At 44.9% G+C, this 25,798-nt stretch overlaps 2 protein-coding genes across 2 annotated transcripts; one reads left to right on the top strand and one right to left on the bottom strand.

Moving 5' to 3' along the window:
* Positions 1-668: 668 nt before the first annotated feature.
* Positions 669-19,333, bottom strand: DHRS7 (dehydrogenase/reductase 7). Its single transcript, XM_041400630.1, has 7 exons — positions 19,139-19,333; positions 14,357-14,509; positions 8,730-8,836; positions 8,182-8,421; positions 3,203-3,325; positions 1,618-1,833; positions 669-878 (listed from the first exon to the last, which is right to left on the bottom strand). The coding sequence occupies exons 1-7, from the start codon at positions 19,272-19,274 to the stop codon at positions 843-845; spliced, it is 1,011 nt and encodes a 336-aa protein (XP_041256564.1). The 5' UTR covers positions 19,275-19,333; the 3' UTR covers positions 669-842.
* LOC121344035 lies at positions 7,065-22,732 on the top strand. Its single transcript, XM_041419736.1, has 5 exons — positions 7,065-7,070; positions 8,170-8,361; positions 18,658-18,946; positions 21,553-21,628; positions 22,462-22,732. Exons 1-5 carry the CDS (start codon positions 7,065-7,067, stop codon positions 22,625-22,627), a joined length of 729 nt encoding a protein of 242 aa, XP_041275670.1. The 3' UTR covers positions 22,628-22,732.
* Positions 22,733-25,798: the final 3,066 nt, after the last annotated feature.

The raw sequence follows: 25,798 nt of genomic DNA, 5'->3' as shown, positions 1-25,798 counted from the left end.
CTTGTTCTGTCTCACAGATCTGTGCAGCTGAGTGCCCCTGTTCAGTTGGTGTGCTTGTGTGTTCTTGAACCATGGCCTGTTTGGTTTGGAGCGTATCTTTGAGTTATCTGGAATCAGGAATTGGAGCACCTTCAGCCCTGGCCTTGCCTGTGCTCACAGGCTGCTGCTGGGATTACTGATGGCATCCTGCTCCCAGCAATGGGACTGAGCTTGGGACCCACTGTGACCCCTGAAGTGCTCTGTCTTCTAACCAGGTGTGTGCAGAGCTTTGTTTAATTCTTCCCGACACCTCCTTGCTTTAGACTGTGATGTTGATCACACACAGGGCAGTGTAAGGGCAGCAGAGCTGAGAAGGGGGCCAGAGGGTAAGTCCTGATGTTGTGTCAGAAATGAAAGGATTTAGCCCTGAACACACATTTTGCACAAGGAACACATCCCAAGCACAGACCAGACACCCCTACCCTCGATACCACACCCTTCTTCTTGTGGGCTTTTGTTAATCAACATGAATTAAGAATGAAAGTGAGGGGAAAAGGATCCTGGGGTCTGTCATTTTAGGCTGCTCACCAGGTATTTGCCCATGTCAGAGCAGCAGCCCAGCCTCTTGAGTGTTTCAGTCCTTGTAAGCTTAAAACTTCAGCCTGTGGGAGTTTGACATGAAACAGGTGTGTTTAGAAAGAGATTTTTATTTAGTCAAGTATGTCATCAGCTCGGTAGATCTGTCGAGTTACAGGATGACAGAGACATAACAAAACCAAAAAAAGCTGTTGTTTGCAGTCATGCAATATGAAAAGTTTCTCAGCCTTAACACAAGTACAGCAGGATTTCTTACACGCTCGTCCTTACTTCCTCTTCCTTGAGTAAGAGGCATCAGCATCCTGGAGGGAGAGGACATTAAATCAGTATTTCCCCACCCTGTGTTAAAAACAACACTGTGAGTGCAAGACTTCCTTTGAAACACCTTGTGACCATGGGCAGTTACAGTGTGAAAGCACGAAGTGTCACAGACGTATTTTATGAAAATCCTTTCGATAGGATTTTCTCCTGAGAAGCTGAGGAGCCTCAGGAAAGAAATGTAAACAACAACTATCTGCTGCTGTGGAATGCAACAGGTGCATCTGTGACTGGTCCATGTGGATTGTTTCTACTTAATAAGCAATCAAAGATCCAGCTGTGTTGGACTCTCTGAGAGTCGTGAGCTTTTGTTATCATTTCTTACCTTTCCACCATTCTGATGGATCCTTTCTCTCTATTCTTTTTAGTATAGGTTCAATATAGCATTTTAATATAATATCATAATATAATAAATCAGTCTTCTGAAACATGGAGTCAAGATTCTTATCTCTTCCCTCATCCTGGGACCCTCGAACACAACCATACACAAAGTTTTAAGCTGCATGTGCCACCCTTACTTTTGTACTTCCTGTTCTTGCAGTACTTGGAGATGGGAGGGGTTTTTGTACCAAAAGAATAAATAGCATCTCCCAGGGCAGGATCAGGGCTCTAAGTGTGACTGAGGAGCAATGCAATCCCAACAAACATTCCCACAGCAGAAGGGAACAGCAGCAGTGTGTGCAACGAGCAAGCAGGGGAGGGAGGGGCACTCTGCACACTCACAATTCCACTCTTGAAGTTCTGTATCCTCTTCTTGCCCATCCTGTTCATGAGCCACCAGGCCCAGGTGGGCGCGTACTGCCACAGGTAGCACACGGCCAGGTAGGGGTGGTCGCTGATCCAGGCCTCCTTCACGTCGTTGGCCACGCTCACCAGGGTGAGCCGGGCACAGCGGTCCGTGGGCATCTTGTGGGACTGGTCCCCGCTGTTCTCGAGGGACTGGGGGGGACAGAGCAGGGAGGGGTTAGAACTGCAGCCCTGGGAGTGACAGAGGAAAAGGGCCACGCTCCGTGCCACACATTCCTCCCAGTTTCCCCACAAGGACTCACCCAGAGACTGGGGTACCCATCCCTCACTATCCTCTGTTTTCCATGTGAGAACACTTTCCACCTTCCTTTAGCTCAAATTTTAACCCTTTTGATTAATGCCTCTATTGATGGATTAAAGGTTAAAAAAAGCAAAAGGATCTCGAAGCTCTGTCCTGCTTCAGCAGGGCTTCCACTTGATGGGGACTGTTGAACAAGTTCCCCCATCTGCAGCTCTGAGGAATGGGAACTCCCCAGTTCCCAGATGTGCCTGCCCCATTCTACACTACAAGTTACTCAAGTAGCCAGGTTAGGCCACATTCCCCATAAACTTAAATATTCCTGCCAGTTCTCTCCATCTCAGCCAAGTGGAGCAGGGACATCAGCCAGTCTTGTCACTGTTCACTCATTTAGTGAACACAAACCACAGCCCTGCGAACTTGTGCACACTTCGCTCCAGCAATAACAGGCCACTCTAGCAATCTGTCCTTCTGTTTCATGGGGCAAAAGCAGTCCTGGTCTAGATTTGCTCCTCCTCCCTGGTCTTCTGCCACACTGAAATCTGAGGAATGTGTTTTGCAACTTTCACCATTGTTCAAAAAGTACATTTTTTCTTTCACGCGAGTCAGAAGTTTTGCAACACAAAAATAGTTCCAGAACTCGATTCACCAATGGAAGATCCCCTCCCCCTCTCTGGTGGGTCATCCTGAGCTTCAAATCGATTGAATTTAGGGCAGATTACATTTTGATGCATCACAGTAGCAATTTTTGCCAGCTGCTTTGTCAGACAGCCTTTACTAAAAGCCATTGTGCAGTTGGAAGGTTTTGCTTTTCCTCCTGGAACGATCCCTAACAGGAAAGGAATGCACAGCTCGTGTCAGCTGAGCCGGGGCTGTGCCAGCAGCAGCGTCACCCACCAGGGCACAGCGTGACCAGGGCAAACAAAACCCTACCTGTGCAGCAAGGACAGCACTCCCCAGGCACAGCTGTGTCCAGAAAATCCTGGCTTTCCCCCCCAAAACTGCAGCACGGGGGCTGTACAGCACATTTTACTAGACTTGGGTTGTTTGTGTTGCAAGAAAGAAGGAATAGCAATTATCAAACTCAATCTTCAGTTGATACCACCAAGAGTGTACACAGTTCTGCACCACTCAAAGCCTTTCTTGGTAAGAGGATGAGGTTAGAGTTTGCAGGGAGGACAAAACCAGACAAAAGCACCCCACAAAATGATCACTGGCCTCACAGCAGAAGTTGGGTTTGTCACAGCAGAACTGAGTCCTTACCTTTGCAAGATTCTCAGTAAAGACATTTTGGATGATCTGGGACTGCACAGGCCCTGGGCAGATTTGGATAATGCTTATCTCAGGGTAGTCAGTCAGCTCAGTCCGCAGAGAATTAAAGAATCCCTAGAAGACAAAAATATAGTGAAATCTTCCTTTCCCATGTTTTCTGCAAGGTTTAGCTGATGACATCTTTTCATACAAATTTATACTGTAAAGATAACAAGATTCCAATACAAGCAATTCCTTCTATTTTCTTTGACTTTTCACACTCAATGGCTAATTTAGCATTTTATCAGCACTTACAGACATTGATACATAAACCAGTGAGGAATCCATCCTCATCTGACCAAATACCCAGTAATTTCTCTGAACTACAGCCAGATTCTGCTGTCCCTGTACTGAGGACAAGCCTTACTGCCTGGCAGGGGAAATGCCACCAATCCTAAGTATTGCAATATCATGGAAATTACCTTTTGCAGGTCAATTGCTGTTTGGGGTGACAATAAAGAGTTTATACAGTTTCTATGAAGTAAGTGTCACTAGTTCATGTAAGAAAAGGTGGAAAATTTCCAGCATGGCAAAGTCAAAAATGCACCCTGACACTTCAAGTGGGTTAATTTGCAGCACCAAATTTGCTACAGAGTTTGAAATTGGCAGCAACATAGATAGAAATCTCATTTCAGTTCAGGAATATGCTACCAGTGTATCCAAGTTAAACCAAAATAACAAAAATTGCGAGTACTTGTTTTCTTTAAGCTGAGAGGTTACAAGGTTTTCTGAATCTCTGTAGTAATTCACGTTTAGACAGCAACCATTATGGGAAACATGGCCAGTTCAGAAGGGTGCATTCCTCCAAAGCTGCTGGTCAAACACTCTGGAGGATGATTTAGCCAACACCCCATCACGTCTTATCTTTGACCTGGCTACCAGCACTCCCCTGTATCTATTCCAACACGTAATTTTGTGTCACAACAGAGACACAGAGTGAGCTCAGGCTGATAAACTTCTCCCACTGTAGTAAAATTTTATCACTCCACTCTCATCCAGCTTGGGAGGAGGGCTGGCTGCCCCAGAGCTCTTCCCTGAGCTGCAACACAGGCTAAAACCAGTCAGATATGAGCCTGTGGTGACACAGAAGCAGCAGCTGGGACAAGCCACCAAAGCTCAGCAGGGAGCAGCACACTCTGACCAAGAAGAGGGCTCCAGTTTCCCAGTTACTGGTGGCTAATTCCAATTTATGTATTCCATACAGGCTTTGCTGTTCAGTTCCCTAAAAACACTGAGCAGGAATTTAAAGTTGTGAGTACCCACAGACCCCAGATCTGGGGCTGGATCTGCACAGCATGTCAGCAAAGCCTGGAGAGGATTAAATTTAATACTGGAAACTCACGTGCCCAGAAATCTGCCCCTGGACAGATGGGAATCTGCTCCTGGACACCCAGCAGTTTTGGTTTAAAAAGCCAAGGCCTCGCCTGGCTCCCCACCCTCGTGTGCACAAGCAGGGCTGTGTTTTATCCAGCACTCCAGGAAAATCCTACATCCCAACCTGCACTTTCCTCATCCTCTTCCTTCCCTCAGGGACCCTGAGCCTACTTCTTTCAGAAAAGCCCCAAAGGTGGTGACTCAGTCCAGCTGAGGATAAAATCAGACCCAAAAAGGCAGATAAAATCACACCTAAGAAGGCACATAAAATCACACCTAAAAAGGCACATAAAATCACACCTAAAAAGGCACACAGACACCCACTTGCCCACCACTCCCTGCCCACTGGAGGTGAGGAACAGAACTGGCTCCCATTTTGTCTGAAGGGAACACACTCAAGATGCACTTCCAGGAGTCAGGGAGGTGGGAGGGTGTGTGTCTGGGAATGCTGTGATGGAAGGGAAGCCAGAGCATGGCTCAGTTACTTTTGACAAAGCTCCTCCACCTGCTCAGAGGCTCCTGGGATCCAAGCTGTTCCTAAAGCTGGGCACCTGAGCAGCCACAGAGGCACACAGCAGCAGCAGGCAGCTCCAGGGCACTGTCAAAGCCAGGGTGATTCCACTAAAGGCTGCACAGCCTGTAAACATGAAATGCAAGTAGCCAGAGATGCCAGCGAGCTCCTGGTCCTGCTCTGCAGCCATTCTGCTGTCCCACATCCTTCCCTCGTGCTGCAGATCCAAGGTTTTACACCAGACAAGTGGCACAGCCTTCACCAGCAACACAGGAGGGCCAGGACACTCACTCACCCTAAATCCTGGCTGATGCACACTGCCAAGGGCCTCTTGGAAACCAGAACCTCACATGGACTCAGTCCCCTCTGGAGGCTCTGTGTACAGCAGGCACATGTTTTCTAATCCCAGCACTTATCCTTGATATTCAAAGATAGCTGGCATGAAATTCCTCTGCTTCCTCCCAGAAGAGAAGCTTTAAATTCCTCAGCAAGAAAAATAAGTGCTTTCTCTTATTGAAATTCAGGCAGGGACAGACCCAGATTTGGGAGCAGTAAAGGAACTCCAGTGCAAGAGGAAGAACCTGAGTATTCCTACCAAGCCCAGACTGAAGGAATTCCACTAAAGACCAGACAGGGAACAGAGAGAGGAGCTGCTGCTGCTCAGTCTGTGTGCTTAGACAAGTTCCTGATGAAGGAACATTTTGAAGGCCACCATTCCTGATCCATGCCACCAAGCAGATGAATTCCAGCTGGATGAATGGCACATATCTCCATGAGCATCATCCCTCCAGGAGGGAAACTGCACCAGGCAGATGCAGACTCCTGTGGGCTTGACTCATGCTCTTACAGCACTGCCAGCACTGAAATAAAGGGTAATTTCATCAGTACAACATTGTTATGAAGAATTCCAGTTGGCATGAATCAAAGCATGATTGTTTCAAGAACAGATTCTATTTCCAGGCAGAATTCCTTCCTTCCTCCTACAACTGCCATTTAAAGGAATTTTTTTAAAACACAAAAAAACCCACCCGAAAAAAAAGAAAAAAAAAAAAAAACCAAGAAAAAACCAACAACAAAACCCCCCAAAACCAAACAAAACCAAGTAAAAGGAAGAACTTTTTCAAAAAGAGGTGTAATTAAGTTTGCAGCATTAAGTGTGTCAGTTGTGACAGACTCCAAGGCATGAATTAAAAAAAAATACCAAAACAAGGCAAAAACCACAACAGAAAAATCCATGTCAGATGGGCTCACATATTTAATAACTGGTGGCCAAAACACAACCTTCAAGAAGATCTTAGAAAACAGGACAGGTGGATACATGCTGGGAAACATGAACAGGAAAAGCACCACTTTTTGCTTTGGCTTATTTTTCCCCTCCTCCCTTCCAGTCTCTATTTCTTTTTGGTCACCATCAGAAATGGACTACAGGGCTAAGGAGGGCTGCCATTCCTACAGAATTCCTTTATCTGAACTGCCCTGGTGGAGTTTGTTCTTTGGAAGAAGTTTTTTCTTGTTTTGGGGGCTTCATGCCCTCATGAAGCTGTAACTCCAGACTGATCAAAGACTCTCAAGGCAGAGTATTTCCAAAACCAATATTGCAAGTCCTGTTTCAACAACTGCAATTAGTCTTCCTAAACTTACTGTGGAAGAAATAAGGAAGGAGGTTTGGAGTCTGGCCTGGTTATTGAGCAGAGGTAGAAGCTAATAAAGATAGAAACAGTTCAGTCAGCTAATTTTAATTCATTTTAGTAAACTATCTCTTTAAAGCTTTGTCTGTGCTCTCAATCTTAACATGAGATTGAGAGTTCTGAGTATTTTTAAAGCAACACGTGAATTCCTTGTGCTCTGCAATTAATTAGCCATGCTTAGCCCAGCTGCACCACACCCAAAGATAATTCAACCGAAAGAACATTGAATAAATAAAGGAGCATGAAGGCAAGTCAGGCTTCTGCTCATTGCATTCTTCTAATTTTAATCTACCAGGCTTAATCCAAAAGCTGGCCTGTAATGGGCAATTCTGATGAAGAGCAGCAGATCTCTCCCCAAAACTAACTGAAATTTTTTTAGCAAAGACCTGCCACCATATTCTACATCTTGTATTTTCAAGAGGCTTTGCAGTGTCAGCCACTTGTTACATTTTTGTTGTTGCTGGTCAAATTGTCAAAAAGATGTTGATCCCTTGGCTTAAGCAGTTGTTTGTTCTGTTCACATGCTGAAATGCAGCAGGGAGTAAGAAGATGCCAGTTTTTAAACCACCACTGAGCACAGCCGAAGTTTGTTTTACTGAGATCAAAATGTACATTAACAGGAGGCCAAACAGTGGTGAAAGACTAATATGCCCAAACAAATTTACTAGTTAAACAAGGGATTCCTCAATGATACAGGCAGGAACTTTTCTGAACTCCTCTTTTATGTTTTTCTACTCAAGTGACACTGCTTTCAAAAACTTTTTCCAGGCAATGTTGAGTGCTAAGTGTTAGGCAGAAGATAATTTCCTATGGCACTGTGAGCTGCAGGTTCTTCACACCACAGAAAGACCCAGAACTCTTGGGAAGAGTGGTTCAGCTGTTCCCAGATGGATCAGGAGTTCTCATTTCTCTGAGCAGTCTGCCTTACCACTCACTGTTCTCACTTCACTGTCCTAAAGATCTCCTCAAGTTGTAAAACTCTCACCAGTGACTCTTTCACCCTAAAAGAACTGAGAACTTTAGGGCTCTGTATGGAACAGAATAATGCTCTCATAGAGGTATTTCCTCATCTGAAGGCCAGAGGCTGAGGTTTTGTGTTTCACACTGGAATTTAACCATTAATTAGAACCAACTAAGCTGGCACTTGCATTCCAGTCAGGGAAAAAAATCTATGGTGGGAGCTATTTCACATTTCAGAGCAAATTAATTCTAAAGGACTTCCAATACCTGAGCATGTTGCATATGCTGTGTGAAATTTCAGGTGAGACTTGTGTTTTCTGCACGGAACAAATCCCTCTGCTGCAGCACTGGCACTGCTCCTCTTAATTAACTTAATTAACTTCCAGCCCATAACTCACCTGCAGAGCGTGCTTGCTGGCACAGTAGCCGGTGGCAAGAGGAGCTCCCATGATGCCCATGACACTGCTCACAGTGACAATCTTCCCTTTCTTCCTCTGGATCATGTGGTTCAGGACATACTTTGTCAGGGAGATGGTGCCCAGGTAGTTGAGCTCAATGATGGCATTGTAGACATCCAGGTTGGTGTCCACAAACAGGGAGCGCTGTGAGCGCCCACCATTGTTGACCAGAACGTCAATCTCCAGAGAGATAAGAAGATAAATCAATATAAACACAATTTTCTTTAATATTTGTGCTTCCTCAGGCAATTCAGTGAGTGTTTAGTCCTTGGGAAGGACCAGTGATTATTTGTTTGTTGATGAAAACCAGAAGCAAGCAACAGAAGGGATAAAAATGCAAGTACTTCTTGGCAAGTTTAATACTGAAGCTGAAGGAAGGTGTAGGCACCTCTGAACTTATCATGCAGTAAAACAGAAGCGAAATATGAGCATAAATGCAGGTCTAGGAGACAAAGAAATAACAGTTTAACCCCAGAAGCACATCTTACCTTGCCAAAGTGCTTGAGCACACTGTTGGTTGCAGCTTCATGAGAGGATCTGTCAGTCAGGTCGAGACGCAGAACGAGGATATCATTTTCACTCAGGCTGCTAATCTCTAAAGAACAACCATAAGGGAATAGGAGCTGGTAAGATTCCCAAAGTCAGAACTGTGGGAAACATAACATGCTTTTAAACTCCACATTTTCACAAAGAAGACATCAAGAAACCATAACACCAGGTTGGAAATAAAATGCTTGCTTTGTTTTCATTTTGACCCCCACACAGAATCTATTTTTAATCTGTTCCTACCAAGTGTTTTTCTCACTGTGTTTTTGCATGTGAAAAGCCTGACTTCAAAAAACAGGCTTTGTAGCACAATACAGAAGTTTCACTTCTCCAAACAAATTCCAATAGTTAGGAGTAAAATCCAGCTGAAACTTTTCACTGAGGGATTCAGAAGCACATTGGGAGCCCTGACACTTTGCTTGGATGTCAACAGGTCAAGCATGTTTATTCCTGACAACGGGACTTGCACAATTCACACCCAACATACATACCTGAGCAGCTATGAGGCAAAGTCTATAGAAACTGAATTATTGGGAGTTTTTGGGAGGAGGTAAATGACTTTTGTTTAACTGACAACTTTTGTTTCAGTGCATAACCATGCCCTGAAATAAAAGTCAGCTGCCATCAAGCTCCAGCCTTTTTGTCACGTTTTCCCCCCACTGTCTCTTCAGAGCAACTGACCTTTTCCATAGAAGGCATTTCTTGAGCACTGATTTGTTACCCTGGGGTTTTGGGGCAGATGACTCACAAAAATAAAATCTTCATCATTTCAAGCTTTTTTTTAAACTACATCTAACAAGAATTTTTACATGATTTCTATTAGTTTGTTAGTGCTATTTTTTTTTTCCTAAATCAATTCTTAACCACATGTGTTAGCTGCCCTCTCTAGAGAGCCTCAGGCTTTGACTTTTTAATTACCACTTAGTGTAGAGTAAGTTTGAACTTTGTCTTAACAGTGATATAGAAATAAAGAGGTTAATTAAACCCATGAGTTGCCTCTGTTCAAAGGTCATTAGTATTTAAGCCACCAGTTAAATAAATAAATAATAAACCCAACTGTCTGGTTTAATGCTAGCAGTGTTTCCATTTATTGCTCCCTCCATGTGCATTTTCTCCTCCATTTCTTCCAGAAATACAGCAGTAAATGTAGTTTAAGCTGCCCTCTCAGGGGCACACCTCTGCCTGGTGCTGCCTGCAGCAGATTTGCACAGCTGGCACCTTTTGGGGTGCTGGTACCTGCTGGGGTGTGGATATTTTTGCCATGGCTTAACAAGACCACAGGGCCAGCCCAGCCATGAAATCTACACAGGGGAGAAAGGGAAGAGCAGAGCAAGAGACACAGGCTGCTGGTAAGGAAGGAAGGGCTCTTTTATAAGATATTAGAAATGTCTGACATCAGGAAACTTTAAACCAGAAACTTTGTACAGGATTTCCACATTCAAACTGTGCCTCTCAGCAGCTTCCTTGTTTCTTTTCCAGGGTGAGTGGTCCTTACTTCAGGCACCCCTCAGAGACAGCTTTTCCAAAAACCAAGCATTCCTGCTACCCTTTTCTGAACTCCTTTTCCCATTCACTGTCCCATTATTTTTCTGGCTGATGACCAGCACTGTGCCTGGTGTAGAAGGCACATATAGGTCCCAATTTATGCACTGCCAGAATGGTGCTCCTCACTGCTTTTACCAGCAAACCCTAATATTCCACTGTCCCTTTTGTCTGCTACCAAAGTGAGGTTTTAAAGGAACAATTACGATATCCAGAAAAAGCTGAAACTTGAGTACAAGTGGGAGACCTTAGTTTAAAGTTCATTGCTTGGGTTTCAGATTAACAACTCTTTTCAATACATGTTAATCTCAGGTGGCAGTTTCCCATTAGATGATAAACATTATAGGTCAGAGTAGTATTTTCCAGCTCCTCTGCATTTTCTCTTCTGTCTTTTCTTTCTCCCTGTATAAATGGCCTTTGACAGAGGTTGGGCTTTCAGCAGAGGCTGATCAACGTGACCTCCTGGGGTCCATTTCAACCTCAATTACTGTGTAAATCTTGAACTTGGAGATTGCCAGTCACTCATTTGGCCTATCCATAATTAAATCATATCTGACCTTTGCCAAACCGAGAAACATTCCCCCCCACACACTTTATTTTTTTCTTATTAGGGTTTTTGAGAGAAAACAGCCTCCAACATTTCTGAGAAAAGAAAGAGAAAGAGTGGTTGGGGGAAACAGAGAAGCCTCTTGCAGGAGCTGAGTGAGTTATACAAGTTGTTTTCTCTCCCTCCTGCCCAAGTGCAGCAAAGGGTTGAGTTGGCACATGCATGACTCAACAGGGATTACCTCTCTCTCTCTCCCTCTCTCTCCCCTTCAGCTTTTAAGCAGTGTAGAACGCACAAACCTGTACCACAGGCTGGTGTCACTAAACTTTGAACAAGATATATGTGCTTGTTTCTGACACAGCTCAGTTGCTGCAGTGCTCAACCTCTTCAGCAGGCGTGTTGCAGCACATGAGCTCCAATTATGGCCCATAAATCAGCCAAATTCACACTGATGTTGCACATTGCTGCTCAGGCTTCATCCACCCCGTGCTACTCAAACCCTGCAGGACAGTCTTGGACTCAGCTGCCAAGAGGAACCATGCAGGTGGAAGCAGGCACAGGCTGCCCAGGAAGCACGTGGACAAGCATGCAGAGATGGAGTCAGGAAGATCAACACCCAGGTGGAGCTGAAACTGAAATTTCCACTGGAGTTGAGGAATGTGAAAGGCAGCAAAGGCTTCTCAGCTCCAACAGCAACAAAAGGGAAGCCAAAGACAGGGTGAGCTCACTGCTGGACAGGGATGGTGAGGAGGAAATGCTGAAATGCACAGAAAAACCTGAGGTACTCAATGCCTTCTTTGCCCCAGTCTTCTCTGGCAAGATCTCCTCTCAGGTCTCCCACACTCCAGAGGCTACACTCTGGGGAAAGAAACACTGCCAGAGTCAGACAAATTAGGGACAAACAAGCAGGGCAAAATATGCATCCGTGTTGTACAAGAGCTGACCAATGTCACTCCTTTTTGGAATTTTATTCTAAGTAGAGTAGCTTCCCAGGGACAGCAAGAAAACAAATATCACAAAGCCTAACCTCAGTCCTTAAGAAAATTATGTGTCAATTCCTCCTGAAAGCAATTTCCAAGTAAATGGAGGACAAGAAGGTGTGTGGGAAAAGCCACCATGGATTTAGCATGGCCTGACCAACTCAATTGCTTTTTGTGATCAGCTGTGGCATCCCTCCATGATAAGTATGTTTGAATATCTTCATTAATGACCCAGAAGATGGGAAAAAGACTACAGATTTTCATAAAATTTTGATTTAGCATCAAGTTCAGAGGAGCAGTCCTGCTGCAGGGCTGGACTGCCACGCAGAGGCACCCTAACAAGTTCTAAGAATAATCTGACAAACCTCATTAAGCTCAATAAATTAAAATGCAGATTTTCACACCTGGGACAGGACATTGCTCTGTAATACTGCAGGCCAACATCCAGAGGGTCAGATCTCCAAAGAGGAGATGTCCTGATGGAAGGACAGCAGCAAGCTGAGTGCAAGCCAGCAGCTCTGGCAGTGACAAATGCTAATGGGCTGCACTAACAAAAGCACACTGAGGGAAAGTGATTTTTAAGAGCTTCTACACAGCATTCTAAGACTGCACCTAGAGCACTGTGTCTAATTTTGGACCCCTAGTTCAAAACAAACACTGATAAACTGGAGACAGTGGAGCATAGGGCCACTAAGTTTGTTAAGGGGCTAGCACACATAACAGTCAAAGAAAGGGGTGGAAGCTGGATTCACACAGCCTTGAGAAGGAAAGGATAAGAGTGGATGTGTGTCCAATTACTACCTTGCACTACTTAGAAGCTGGCTGTAGAAAACATGAACTATCATAGAATAGTTTAGGTTGGAAGGGACCTTAAATGCCACCTCATTCTAAACCCCTGCCATGGAGAGGGACACCTTCCACTAGACAGGCTACTCATCCATCCTGGCCTTGGATGCTTCTAGGGATGGGACAGCCATAGCTTCTCTGGGTAACCTGTCCCAGGACCTCACCAGCCTCAAAAGTAAGAATTTCGACCAAATATCTAATCCAAATCTGGTTTCTGTCAGTTTAAATCCACTCCCCCTTGCCCAGTCACTTCCTGCCCTGGTTATGTTTCTGTGTTACTGAAGAGTTTCCAATACTCCCACTAAGCAGACCTTCAGTTAAAGCAAAGTTCATTAGCAAACATTTGCAAAGCACAGGGCTGCATAAGACTTCCAAGGATGTGTATGGCACAGCTCAGACATTCACAGGGACACAGAGGCAGAAATCGTCTCAGCTAAATCAATGCTCTTGGTCCACATTCCTTGAAATAATATTTCTGAATATTCCTTAGCACATCCCATAAGTGTTTCCTGAAAGTGCCTGTCCAGGATTGCAGCTGCTGCCAGCCTGTCTGGTGTCATCAGTTTTGCAATCACAACAAACAGCCACGGACGCAAATGGTGTCGCAGACTGGTGCTGACCATTGCATCACACAGCACTGGGATTTTGTCACAATTGTCACTTCACCACACTGTCATCACGTGTCCCCTGCCTCTTTTTAAATATCAAACTCTTTAGGTGACTGCTTTTTGGAGCCCTCAGAAAATAAAACCAGGATAAAAGGAGTTGTGCATTTCTGAAAGTTCCTTGAAAGCTTTCCTGAGTAGGCTGCTGCAACTTTCAGCTTTCTAGACATGTCTAGGTGGTAATCCAAGAAAAACATCTGATTATTCTCTAGCACACATTCCAAGAAGACTGTGGACATTCTGTCAACATTACTAAGACTGAACTCTTGGTGTGACAACACATTCCACATAAAATACTCCATCCTGAGCTACAGAGGATAAATAGTCTGAAAAAATGCATAATGTTAATCATGTTCAAACCCTCTGTCTATCAGTGTGAATTAACTGCCTATTCCTCTTGCTGCCAAGCCAGAAAACAGAAGGGAAAAAGAGAAACAGGAGGAAAGAAGCTGAGTCATCAGGCTAAGAACTAACTGGAAGATAACTGGAATAGTTAAAAATTTTGCTCCACATTTTTTCCTCTTGATTACAGGAGATCCTCCTTCCACATTCTTAGAACAACTTTTTCTGAATATTTTTATTAGTCCATTTTGTGAAGAGCAAAGTTTTCTCTCAGCCTGTAACATGCACAAACCTGAAGAAAGAATATTTCTTAGCTGCAAGCAGCTAGGTGGTTTGGGTTTTTACAGGATCATACCCCTGGGATTGTTTCCTCCATTCGCCATAGTATTTATTCCATTTCTTAATCTAGTATCTTACAAAAGCACTTTCAATTGATAATGAGATTTTTAGGTAACAGTGGCTTATGTAGGAAGTTGAAATGCATGTCTATACAAAGGCTTCTCACTCACAAAAAGAAGATACCAGCTCTGTATAAAGTTGACTTTCCTCATTAAATTTATTCTGGTGATATGTGGGTTAGTGTTCCTGTGGCAATTCCAGCCCAGCCAGGGTGGAACTGCTCGCATGGAGTGCTAGGTTGTACTTACGAAGGCATTTCTTTTTCACTCTCTGCAGCTCATCCTCCCTTCTGGCAGAGATGGCAAGCAAGGCTCCCAGCTTTGCCAGCTGGTAAGCCAATTCTTCTCCAATGCCACTTGAGGCTCCTGTCACCCAGACAACCTTGCCACGCAGTTCATGTTCTGTCAAAAGAATCAAGACAGCAGTTCACACATTGCCAATGCTAGGATAAGCATCTAACTCACTGCAGGGAGGTAATCTGGTGCTGGTTCTAAGAAATGTGCTCTTTTTGGGGGGGTATTACAAAATCCTGACTTTATTTTTTAGTCACATGCAGTTGTGAAATTGTTCATAGTTGTTCTGTTGCCATTTGAACTTTATTCCAAGGCTAATCTGAATAAACACGGGTTATTTACCTGAGGGAAGGAATCTGATTGCATTTCTGCAGGCCATCCACACATAACAATTCCACTAACCTCATCAAAAACATTTTCAGAGGAAAAGGGGGAAGAGAATTCTTGGAATTGACAGGAAACAGTTACTGTATTGCAAATACGAACAAAAGCCTAAGCAAGTCTTTCCAAATAATGTTTCATCCCAAAAAATGTTCCAGAGTAATTGCTGACTGAGTAAAATTCCCTGAACAGAAAGACAGCTAATCACAAAATCCCAAATGGGTTTTCATCCACTTTGTTTAGCATCTGATGCAGGTTAGCTCCTGCACTGGCCAGGGCACAGTACACAGAGTTCCCAAGGTGTAAATTCACATGTGGATTCCCCAGCTCCTGCCCTGACACGCTTTTTTAACCTGTAGTAGAATTAAGAGCATCTTGCTCTGTTTACGGCTCTGCTGATAATGCCTGCTCCCACTTGTCTACAATTATTCCCACTCCATGGTACACCTGGCCACTGGGAAAAGCCTATATCCAAAATCATCCAATACCACAGGTGGCTGAAAAATCACTCAACTAATTCCAGAACACGATTTAGGGCTGAAAGATCACAAATATCAGAGCACTTTCCAGAAGCAGCCGTTGCCTGACACGTGTCTGTGTTCCTCAAGATCAGCCACGGTGAGTATCAGTCTTGGGGAAAATCTGACTCACTCAGAGCACTGCTGACAGGAGCTCTTCCCTCTCTTTCTCAAGTTTGTGCATTCCAACATCCAGCCAACCAAGAAAGATTTCACAGCATAATTCAAACATCAGAGCCAAATGCAGTTCCTGAGACTTAAAGCCAGTTCCACTCTGAAAAGGCTCAGAGTAGCTTTTTTGAGCTCACTGCAATTTAACCACTAATTTAATTTATTAAAAAATACTCCTTTTCCACTGTGGCCGAGACTGCTTTTACTTCCTGCTCTCTCCAGTAATCAGTTCCTGGTTCTCTCTACACCACACTGGGTTTCAAATTTCTATTTTTGGAGTCTTAATGACACAGACCCCACAAAGAGACCAGCACCAAAACCCTTCACCCTTCAGACAAAAGCAGTGAGCACTCAAGAGCCCAGCCTGACTTTGTGGGGCTGGCAGTATTATTTGTCTTTTCTTAAGCTGACTGCATTTCAGCCCTAAAAAATCCCTCCTAAACCCAGGCTTTTGTGGCTTGGGGCTGTTTGGAGTTTCTTGTTTCTAAAAACACTAACAACAGCAACAGGAGTAATTTCCCAAAGTATTCTAGGTGATGAACTAGGGAGGTGGAAAGAGATTCTGTTGAAGTTGTAGAAATATGCACTGTGTCCATCATTAGAACAAATGGCTGCTGTCTGCAAAGCTTATTCACACCCTTTCCCTACAGTTTTATTCCAACATATTCCAACATATTTATTGAATTAAATACAATAAATATGGGAGTTTGCCTCCCCTACAACATTTTTTTCCCTGCAGAAAACCCAGGCAGACAAACACTACACGAACAAAACAACACATGGACGTAATTTCAGCCCTGCTTACCACACTCATTCCTCTTGCTACTGAAAACAAATCCTCTTCCTCCTCCTACCACTTAGTTTCCCTGTTCCAAACCTGTCTTGGGCAGCTTCTCAGCAGTTATTGAGGATCTTGTTCTGTGAACAGAATAATTAACTGAGATAAGGAGAGTTTTCCCACCCATTCCCCAGAGCTGATTGTTTCCAAGCACTGAGCTGCTGAGAGCTAACACAATGGGAAACCTCAAATGCTGGTGCAGAACAAGTACCAAACCATCAACTTTGCTCCAGAATAAATGTCCTGTTGTTGCTGGAAATAAGCTTAAAAATTAACCATGCCAAATTAAAAAATAAAAGTAGATTATGCCATTACTAACTATTAACTACTGTGCTACAAGGCATAACAAATGAGAGGCTGAACAGACTAGCACTGCAAGTAACCCAAAAAGTTGGTTTGTAGCTCTGCTTAGAGTTTGTTCCAACATTTCATAGTTCTTATAGCAAATGTTGCCATGTCATTTCTTTCAGGAAAATGATGAGAAGTGGTGAAGTTTAAAGCAGAACATCTACTCCAGAGCCCTAAAGAATCATATCATTATTCCTAAATTTAAGAGCAGGGTTTTCATACATGGAAGGTTCCCCCTTAGCTTCATAATATTAAGCTGCCTGTGAAAAGCACAGGGTTTAGGGTGACTTCTATGCACTCAGAAAAACACAAAACAGAAGGAAAGGCATCCAGCACCCAAAAATCCTTCTCTCCTGACAACACACATATTCAGAGGATTGGACGCAATCCAGCACATGCCAATGAATAAATCCAAATTTCTCTACAGAACTGAATCACTGAATTGGAACCAAGGCAAATTTTATTAAGGCCTTTATTTGTAATTATAGTTTATAGCACAAGAAACACAGGAGATCAGTCCACTTTCTACTAAACACCTTCATCTCCAAGAACTTGAACACCCATAATGATGTTGTAGAAGTGATAACACAATATAATGACTGTAAGAGTGATAGCTCTAATAACATCTTTAATTAAAAATTAAGGGATCAACCTATTATTTACCTAGGCACCCTACATTGCATGCACAATGTAGGGAGAAGGAAAAGGGAGAAGTTATTTTATGAAACATCTTTTCTAGTGTTTGTGTCTTCTATTTTCCTACCTGGTTTGTTAAATGGTACCATTTCAGTTAAATATTTTACTTAACAACAAGCACAGAGGCTGGGGGCAAAGGGGAGGTGGCCAAAATGCAGCTGACCTCTTATGTTGATGAATTTTTGCCTGATTCTTCTTGTATTACATGTTAAAACAACCCCATCATAAAATTCCAACACTGGTCTTTGCATGTGAATTTTTAGACTACTTAAAGGGTTTCCAGGCCTTCAATAATTCTGAAGGCTACACTCAAATGGCATTTGTCTACCCAAGAGGGCTCCTACATCTTGATGTATATTGCACATAGAACTCTCAGGACAAAACTTCAATTCTGTTTGTATTAGTCAAGATTTATCTCACTTCTCTGCCCTGATTCTTTCCGTGCTCTCTACAAAGTCCACACGCTAAGATTTCTTGCAGTTTTGTTACTGCAAGGGAATGTTCTGATGGAGCTGATACAAAAATTTGGGCTGAGTACCCAAACAGCTATAAGAGATTGTTCACACTGATTTAAACGCAGTATTTTTTGGAGCTTCATTACTTGTGCTAGTCCATCTAACGGAGAACAGAAAAGGATGCACGTTTGCAGGAAGCTTCTGCTGAGAGCAGGAGACAAGGACATCTCAAGTTTGTCCTCCTCTTCTCTCCAGCTGTTCCTCACACCAAACTTCACCACTATCCCCTAAGGAATCATGGTCACAAGCTCAAACATTCCCTCCACCACTCCTGGTCCACCTTCATTCCATGCAGTCCCTTCTCCCTGTCTCAACCCAACAGCCCATTCCAATTCCCACATGGGATGCCACTTCCACCTAAAGCACCCACAGCCAGGAGCTCACAGCAGCCACAAATCACCCCAGTAGGCTAAACACTAAGGGGGGATTTTCACAACTTTGTGCCTTTTCTGACCAAAAACCTCTATTAAGCAAACAAAACCTATGATTTCTAGGTTTTTGATTTCTAGGTTTGTAGGTCCAGAAATAGGGAGAGTCACAGAATAGAAAGCTCAGCACGAGCAAGAGGTGGAAGTGTCTGTCTGTGTTTCATTGAACTTTTGTCCCCCAGGTGACCATGGCAGCACCTTTCGGAGATGCAGGGACAGTCCCCAAGAGCATCGCATGCGGGGCTGCTCCCTGGAGCCGTTCAGAGCACAACCCACGGAACAGGAAACCCTGCTAGCCCCAGCATTAATAATACTCGCGTTTACTTCGCCGTAAACACTGCCGACAGCCCTGTGAACGCAGAATCTGCCTGAAGATCGCAGAACAAACAGGCTGGAGCAGCAGCCAAACAGCACACAAAGCCACTGGTCCCGGCCACACGGGCCAGGCACCCTCGTCCCTTCCCGAGCCTTCCTCCCGCACTGTCCCTGCGCTCAGCTGCTCGTGGGGCCCTGCCAGCACCGGGAACCCGCCCAGAAACTGTGCAAAACAAGCAGTTCTGGCCCAAAGGAACCAGACCCGCGGGAGATCGCGGGTGCCCCGAAGCGGCTTTTTGGGAGCCGGGACGAGGGGCACCACGAGCCTTTTCCAGGTAAAGGGCAGGTAAAGGGCAGGTAAAGGGCAGGTAAAGTACACTTTTGGGGTATGTTTATGTTTTTGGACAACCCCAGGGGACAGCTGATGCCACCAGCACCCCCGCGCCCCCCGCCACCCCCTTTACCGAGCGCGCCGCGCCCGCTCCCACCGCGGTCCCCTGCCCGGGGCTGCAGGCGGGCGGCATTACCTGGCTTCTTCCCCCACCTCTCGGCCCAGAGCAGGGTGAGGTCCCCGTCGGCCCTCAGCCAGCGCAGCAGCTGCACCAGCAGCGCCAGGAGAGCCCCTCCCGCCAGCGCCAGGCACAGCGCGCACCCCCACGCCATCGCCGCCGCGCCGCCGCCCACCCGCACGCCGGCGCCCCTTTATCGGGAGCCGCCCCCGCTGCCCGCAGCCAGCGCCGGCCTCCTCGCCGCCTCCCTCCCGCCTGCCTTCCCTTCCAGCCCCGTCCCCTCCCTTCCCCGGCCGCTCGGCCCGGCCGCGCTCCCCCCGCGGCGGGAGGCGCTCCCCGCCCGGCCCCGCGGCCGCCAAGGCTGCGCGATAAGCGCGGGGTGCCTGGGGCAGAGGCCGAGCGTGCCGCCGGCGGTGAAGGTCGGTTTCTGGGAGCGCTGAGCTTTGTTTCGCCTCCTCGCCGTGCCCCCCAGGGCAGCCAGGGCTGCCCGACCTTTCCCCGCTGCCCACCGCACGTCCCGGGCAGCGGGAGCGCGGCCAGGGCTTGGCTTCGCTGCGCGGAGGGCAAACGCTGCTCCGAGAGCAAAAACCAGTGCCCGTGCTCCTGCAGAACATCGTGGTTGTCCCTACGAGACACCGGTGATTCCTTTCCCCCCTGGAGCTCTCCGAGGGCTTCCAGCCCAGCTGCAGCCACCCCCAGTCCCTGTGACAGGTCACATCCTTTCCCGGCCGGGTTCCTGCAGGAATGCTGCCCTCGAATGCGAACCCAGTTCTCACATGTACCCGCTCTGGCCAATGTTTCAGACCTTGGGCTCCAAAATTCATGGTGGTGGATACCCCCAAGTACTAAAACCACCAGGGACTGCAGCATTTCTGGTCACCATGTCACTCATCTACAGTTCTTAATGACAGATTTATCAGTGCTTATGTGCAGAGGTGAAAAACTCTCTTCTTACTGCTTTGATGTACCAGAGTATTTCACAAGAGGAGGTAGAGATGCAAAAAAGAGGCTGGATAGGGACTTTTTACAAGGACATAAAGTGATAGGACAAGCAGGAATGGCCTTAAGCTAAAGGAGGGTAGGATTTTGGATTTAGTATTAGGAAGAAATTCTTCCCTGTGAGGGTGATGAGCCCCTGGCACAGGCTGCCCACAGAAGCTGTGGCTGCCCCATCCCTGGCAGTGCTCCAGGCCAGGTTGGATGGGGCTTGGAGCAACCTGGGATAGTGGAAGCTGTCCCTGCCCACGGCAGCAGGAGTGGAACCAGATGATCTGAGGTCTCTTTCAACCCAAACTGTTCTGTGATTCTATGAAAAGGGTAACCCACAGTAATTCCTGGCTCCTCACCAGATATGACACAAATGCATGCAGAGCTTATGTAGGACAGGACATACATCCTGTTCCCAAAATCTCACAGGCTCAGGCCCCTGATCTGCCAGCAGATGCAGCACAGGATGGCTCTTTACCACACGCAGCTGCTCAGTCTGTTCCAGCTCCACCAGTGAGCAAAGAATTCATGAATCACCTCCTGAATTACCATAAAATTTGCATTACAGCTTTTTGAGGCAAAACACAGCCATGGTCTACCTTTGAACCTTTGGGCTCTTACTGATTTTTCAGCAAATCTGTCCAAACCCAATCCATCCAATATGACAAGGGAAAGGTGACAGAAAATAAAAATACACCATCAACATACTTAGTTTCTGTAAATAGCCCCAGTCATCAACCATGTCCAAACTAATAATTGTAAATTAAGTGGTTGTGGTAGTTCAGAATAGAAGCAGGCCTCTGAAGGTTACAAAGGAAGTCACAGAACTATGAATGTTCACAGTTACACAGTTACAGGTAACAGCTATTCTTTATATGCCTCTGTTTTCTCCTGTTTTGCTGAGTTGAGAACTATTTATCTTGTGTTAATGCAATGCACAGTGTAATAGAACCTTAACATCATTAAAAATACAAATAATATAAATAAATAGCAAGTAAGTAAACTGTTTCCTGGGTCTCATTTCCTACTTGTGCCAAATGCAAGGGGGTGCACACAATTGTGGAGCTTTGTGCCACAACACACCCAAACATGCAGCATAAAGCTGGAAAAGGATGTAAACTGCAGCTGCACAGTGTATTCCCAGTGGGGGTTTTCCCAGCTATCCCCAAAGACACAGGAATGAAGCAGCTGGGGCTGAGCACAGAAAAGATGAGTAGGAGAAACTCACAAGCATCCTGTGATAAAGTTCCAGCATCTTGTGATTGGTTAGTGGTGAGAATTTATTGTGTTAACTCTGTGCTTCAACCCTTCTTTTACAACAAAACTGAGTAAGATATATTTCTCTTGTTAAAAAAAAAAAAAAAAGGTTAAGTCAGGGATTTTTGTGCATTTGTACAACTGCATAGTCTCCATCAATTGAGATTTTATGTCCTGCCCTGAGACAGGCATGAAGTTCCTGCTTGGTGTCAACCTGAGCTTCAGAAGGAGAGCACTCGGAAAATTTAAAACATCCTTTACAAGGTAATGTCCATTCTTGCTGTTTTATAACTTATGAAAAGTAAATACACTCATCTCATTAGTATGATCTTAATGATAGGTAAGTACATCTTAAGGTTATCCAGAGAAACTGTGGCTGCTCCATCCCTGGAAGTCTCCCAAGCTAGGTAGGGAGAATTCTTAAGGAATTGTTGGGAAAATTCTTAAGGAATTTTCTATTCAAGTCTATTCTATGATTTCTGAAAGGATCACATCATAATAGGGCCCTTGGACCATCATCTTAGTTTCCAAGGAAGACCAAAAAAAAATTTCTCCTTATAGTGCCTGAAGTTAGTTTCCACATGAGAAGCTAATTTTCACTTTCTGAAGAGGCCATCACTGCTAACAGCTTTTAAAAATCAACCAAAGTCAACCTGGACATCAGCAGCAGGAGTGACAGCTCTGCTGCACTTTGCCCCGTGGCTGGTGCAGATGGCACTTTGGAGTTCAGCAAACACATCCTGATATCTGCACAGCGTGCTTAACTCCAGCTGGGAAGTGCAAGAGCCAATGCAGAGCTGGAGTGCAAGGCCCTGAAAACAAAATCACAAGCAGTTACTGATGTGGGAGGTCACAGTCTTGCTCCACACCCTCCGTGAGCCTTGCTGAGGTTCCCCTGCTGTGTCGGTGGCAGCAGATAACAGGTCAATTAAACTCAGCACATAATATGATAACGAGCCTTATTCTCAAGAGTTACACAAATTATATTGACACACTTAGTGTAAATAAAAGCAAGATAAGCTGCCTTCTGTCTCTAAAGAAATATGGCAGAAATATAGATTTGATTGGATTGCACTTTCTACATTTTTTTTCTCCAGCTGTACAGTATTGAGGAGACTTGGTGTAGAAGTAGAACTGGGGGATGGATGGACTGAGAGCTGTCCTGCAGAGAAAGACCTGAGGATACTGATGAGTGAAAAATTGGACACGAGCCAGCAATATGATTTGCAACCCACATTTTCCACCTCTACTCTGCACTGGTGAGACTGAAGGTCTGTGTCTTGCTATGGATTTCTGAGACAAAAAGCTGTGGACCTGTTGGAAGAGGGCCATGAAAATGGTCAGTGGGCTGGGACACCTCTCCTGTGGCAAAAGGCTGAGGGAGTTGCAGTTGCTCACCTGGGAGAAGAGAAGGCTCCATGGAGACATTATTGTGGCCTGCTAAAATATAAAAGGACATCTAAGAAACACAAAGGTTACAAAACCTGCAGTGACAGGACAAGGGGCAACAGTTTTAAACTGAAAGAGGGCATGGTTAGGTTAGATATTAAGAAGAAATTCTTCCTTGTGAGGATGATGAGGTTGCACAGAGAAGCTGTGGCTGCCCTGCTCTGGAAATGCTCCAGGCCAGGTTGGACCAGCTTGGTCTGGTGGAAGGTGTCTCTGCCCATGGCAGGGGGTTGAAATGAGATGGTCATTCATGTCCATTCCAACCCCAGCCATTCTGTGATTCCATAAAATGAGTACATTTGCACAGATTTATGGGTGAAGTGCTTCCTCTTGGAATGTTCACAAGGTGGGCCTCACATGACTTGCTGCCAGCCCTGCTAATAATACTCTGACAGCATGGGTGTGAGTATTTTCCACAGTGCTGTGATGCAATTTCTTTGATCCACATTAGAGTGAATAAAGCTCCAGAGCAATTATCTGAGATTATTTCAGTGTCTGTGTAAAACATAGATTTGAAAAACACTCTTACTTCACTCAATTATTTATGAGAGTACAACAACACTAAAATGAACAACAGTAAGTAGAGCACCCTCTTCTTCTATTTTCTCTTTCACCATGAACAAAATAGAATACTTTATAAGCAGAAAAGCTCTTTGCTTTGTTTGGGAAAACAAAACTTCAGGGAGAATCTGTCATAAAATGAATGCAAGTGAAGTAAGGCCATGTCTCCATCCTATCTGCTTCAGAATGTGATCTGTGCTGTATGGTTTAGTGTTGCCTGAAGAGGAGACAAACAAACATACATCCAGGAAAAGACAGTCCCATGTAAATGTAACAGAGTGCCAAAAATACTTCTTACATACATCTGTCTGATCAGACAATGGATGTGTACTTTCCCTCTATTGATTTTATTTTATACCTTGTTTAACCACAAATTACTATTTCAGAAAGAGTCATCTCTTTTGTAATGGCATTTACTGAAAACCTAAAACTGTATCCCAGGTAAGAATCATCCATTTGAGCTTTAAATGAGGCAATCATTGTGATCTGATGTTGATTCAAGGAACAACTCTGCTGACAGTACATCAATGAAATTTTTCCTCTTGCTTACAAACAGCACAAGCTCCTCTGTTTTCTGCATCCAAGTTACCTTTCTGAGTTCAAGTCTCTGAGGTTTTCAGCACTTAAGCCTCTGCATTCCTATCTCCCCTAATTGCCTCTCATTTCAGCTTTTAGCAGAATGTTGTTCCACCTTCATGTTTTTTCACACATAGCCCCTTCTGCCTGCTGCCTTTCTCAGGCAACTTAGAGACTTGAAGAAAATAACTCCCATCTTTTCTTCCTTCAAATCATTCCTTAATTTTGCTTATGTCTTGAATCCATTTCATTTCACTTTTCTTAGTGAAACTTTTGTGTGTGAGCTCCCATCAGTTTAAAACTTGAAGTCTAATTCTAATTATCATAGAATCATAGAATGGTTTGGGTTGGAAAGGACTTTAAATATCACCCAGTTCCAACCCCTCTGCCATGGGCAGGGACACCTTTCACTATCCCAGGTTTCTCCAAGCCCCATCCAGCCTAGCTTGGGAGACTTCCAGGGATGGGGCAGCCACACCTTCTCTGGGCACCCTGTGCCAGGGCTTCACCACGCTCACAGGGAAGAATTCCTTCCTAAATTCTAATCTAACCTCAGTCAGTTTAAAGCCATTCCCTTCTACCCTGTCACTCCAGGCCCTTGTCCAAAGTTCCTCTCCAGCTCTCTTGGAGCCTCTTTAGGCACTGGAAGGTTCCCTAAGGACTCCCTGAAGCCTTTGCTTCTCCAGGCTGAACAATTAGGACAAGATGAAATACTGTGTCTTCTATCCGTGTGTAAAACAGTAAATACAGCTGTGAGCCACTGTTTTATCGTTCAATACAGCCTGTTCCCAAGCAGTAGATGGTAAACTAGAGACATTGCACTTTTTTTTGCCAGAGTAAGCTGCATCTGTACCAGTCAGTCAAACAGGGCCAGGGTGTGGAGTTGTACGCTGGCATATGGTCATCCACATTTTCAATCTCTTTCTGAGGTTCCTGGTGTGGCTTTGCACACAAGCACTGTCCCTAGGAATGTGGGGCATGTCTGAGGGACATCAGCTACACACACAGTCCAGGTCAGTCCAGCTGATCTCAGTACTAGAAAGCTCAAAGATTGCTTTACTTGCTAGCAAAGACGGAGCAAAGGTGGTTACACAAGTCTTTGCAGCTGTTTAGATAAGTGAAGTGTAACTGTGAGTAAATCATTCTCTCCTCCTCTCCCCTCCTCACACCTCACTGTTTGCTCCCTCAGAAAGAAAAAAAAAATAAAAATAGACAGAAAACTCCCCCTCCTCCCCCCCCCTGTTTGGTCCCCCCAAAAAAAAAAAAAAAAAAACAAAAACAAAAATAGATAGAAAAATGTCTTATAACAACAGAGCATCAGAGAAAAAATACAAAATAGCAATATAAAATACACAGGGGTAAGACAATACTTATTCAGTCAGCCAGGACAAAAATAGGAGCATCTTCTGGCACAGAGGATGATTCCTCGGTGTTGGTCAGTGACTTTTTGTGGCATACCCTGGGCAGGATTTCCTCAGTATAAGAAGCAAGAGCCATTTTCCACTTTGTACCTGGTGTGACATTTGTGTTTGAAGCAGTAAAACCCTGCAGTGATCCCAGCCACCTGCAGCTCCACTTGGCCCTGCCCTTCTCCCCAATTTCACATCCATGACTTTTCAATTGGATTATAAACTGCTTGGCTTTGGGTTTTGTTTGCAAAGTGCTGTGTGAGCATTCACTGACACCTGCACCAACTGTATTTGTTTTAAAAAGGCACATTACTTTTAAAGGACAACGTTTGCCTCCAGCCAAAGAATTCCTGCACATCAAGTCTCCCCCCACCCCCCGACCCAACAGGATATTTTATTGTGACTGAAGTGATCCAGATGTGTCCTTCACATAAGGGTG

The sequence above is a fragment of the Onychostruthus taczanowskii genome, unplaced genomic scaffold (assembly GCF_017590055.1).
Source record: "Onychostruthus taczanowskii isolate IOZ18803 unplaced genomic scaffold, ASM1759005v1 scaffold1, whole genome shotgun sequence".
NCBI classification, from domain to species: Eukaryota; Metazoa; Chordata; class Aves; order Passeriformes; family Passeridae; genus Onychostruthus; species Onychostruthus taczanowskii.
Note: the sequence above shows the minus strand (reverse complement) of the source record. Positions and strands in the feature narration are given on the sequence as shown.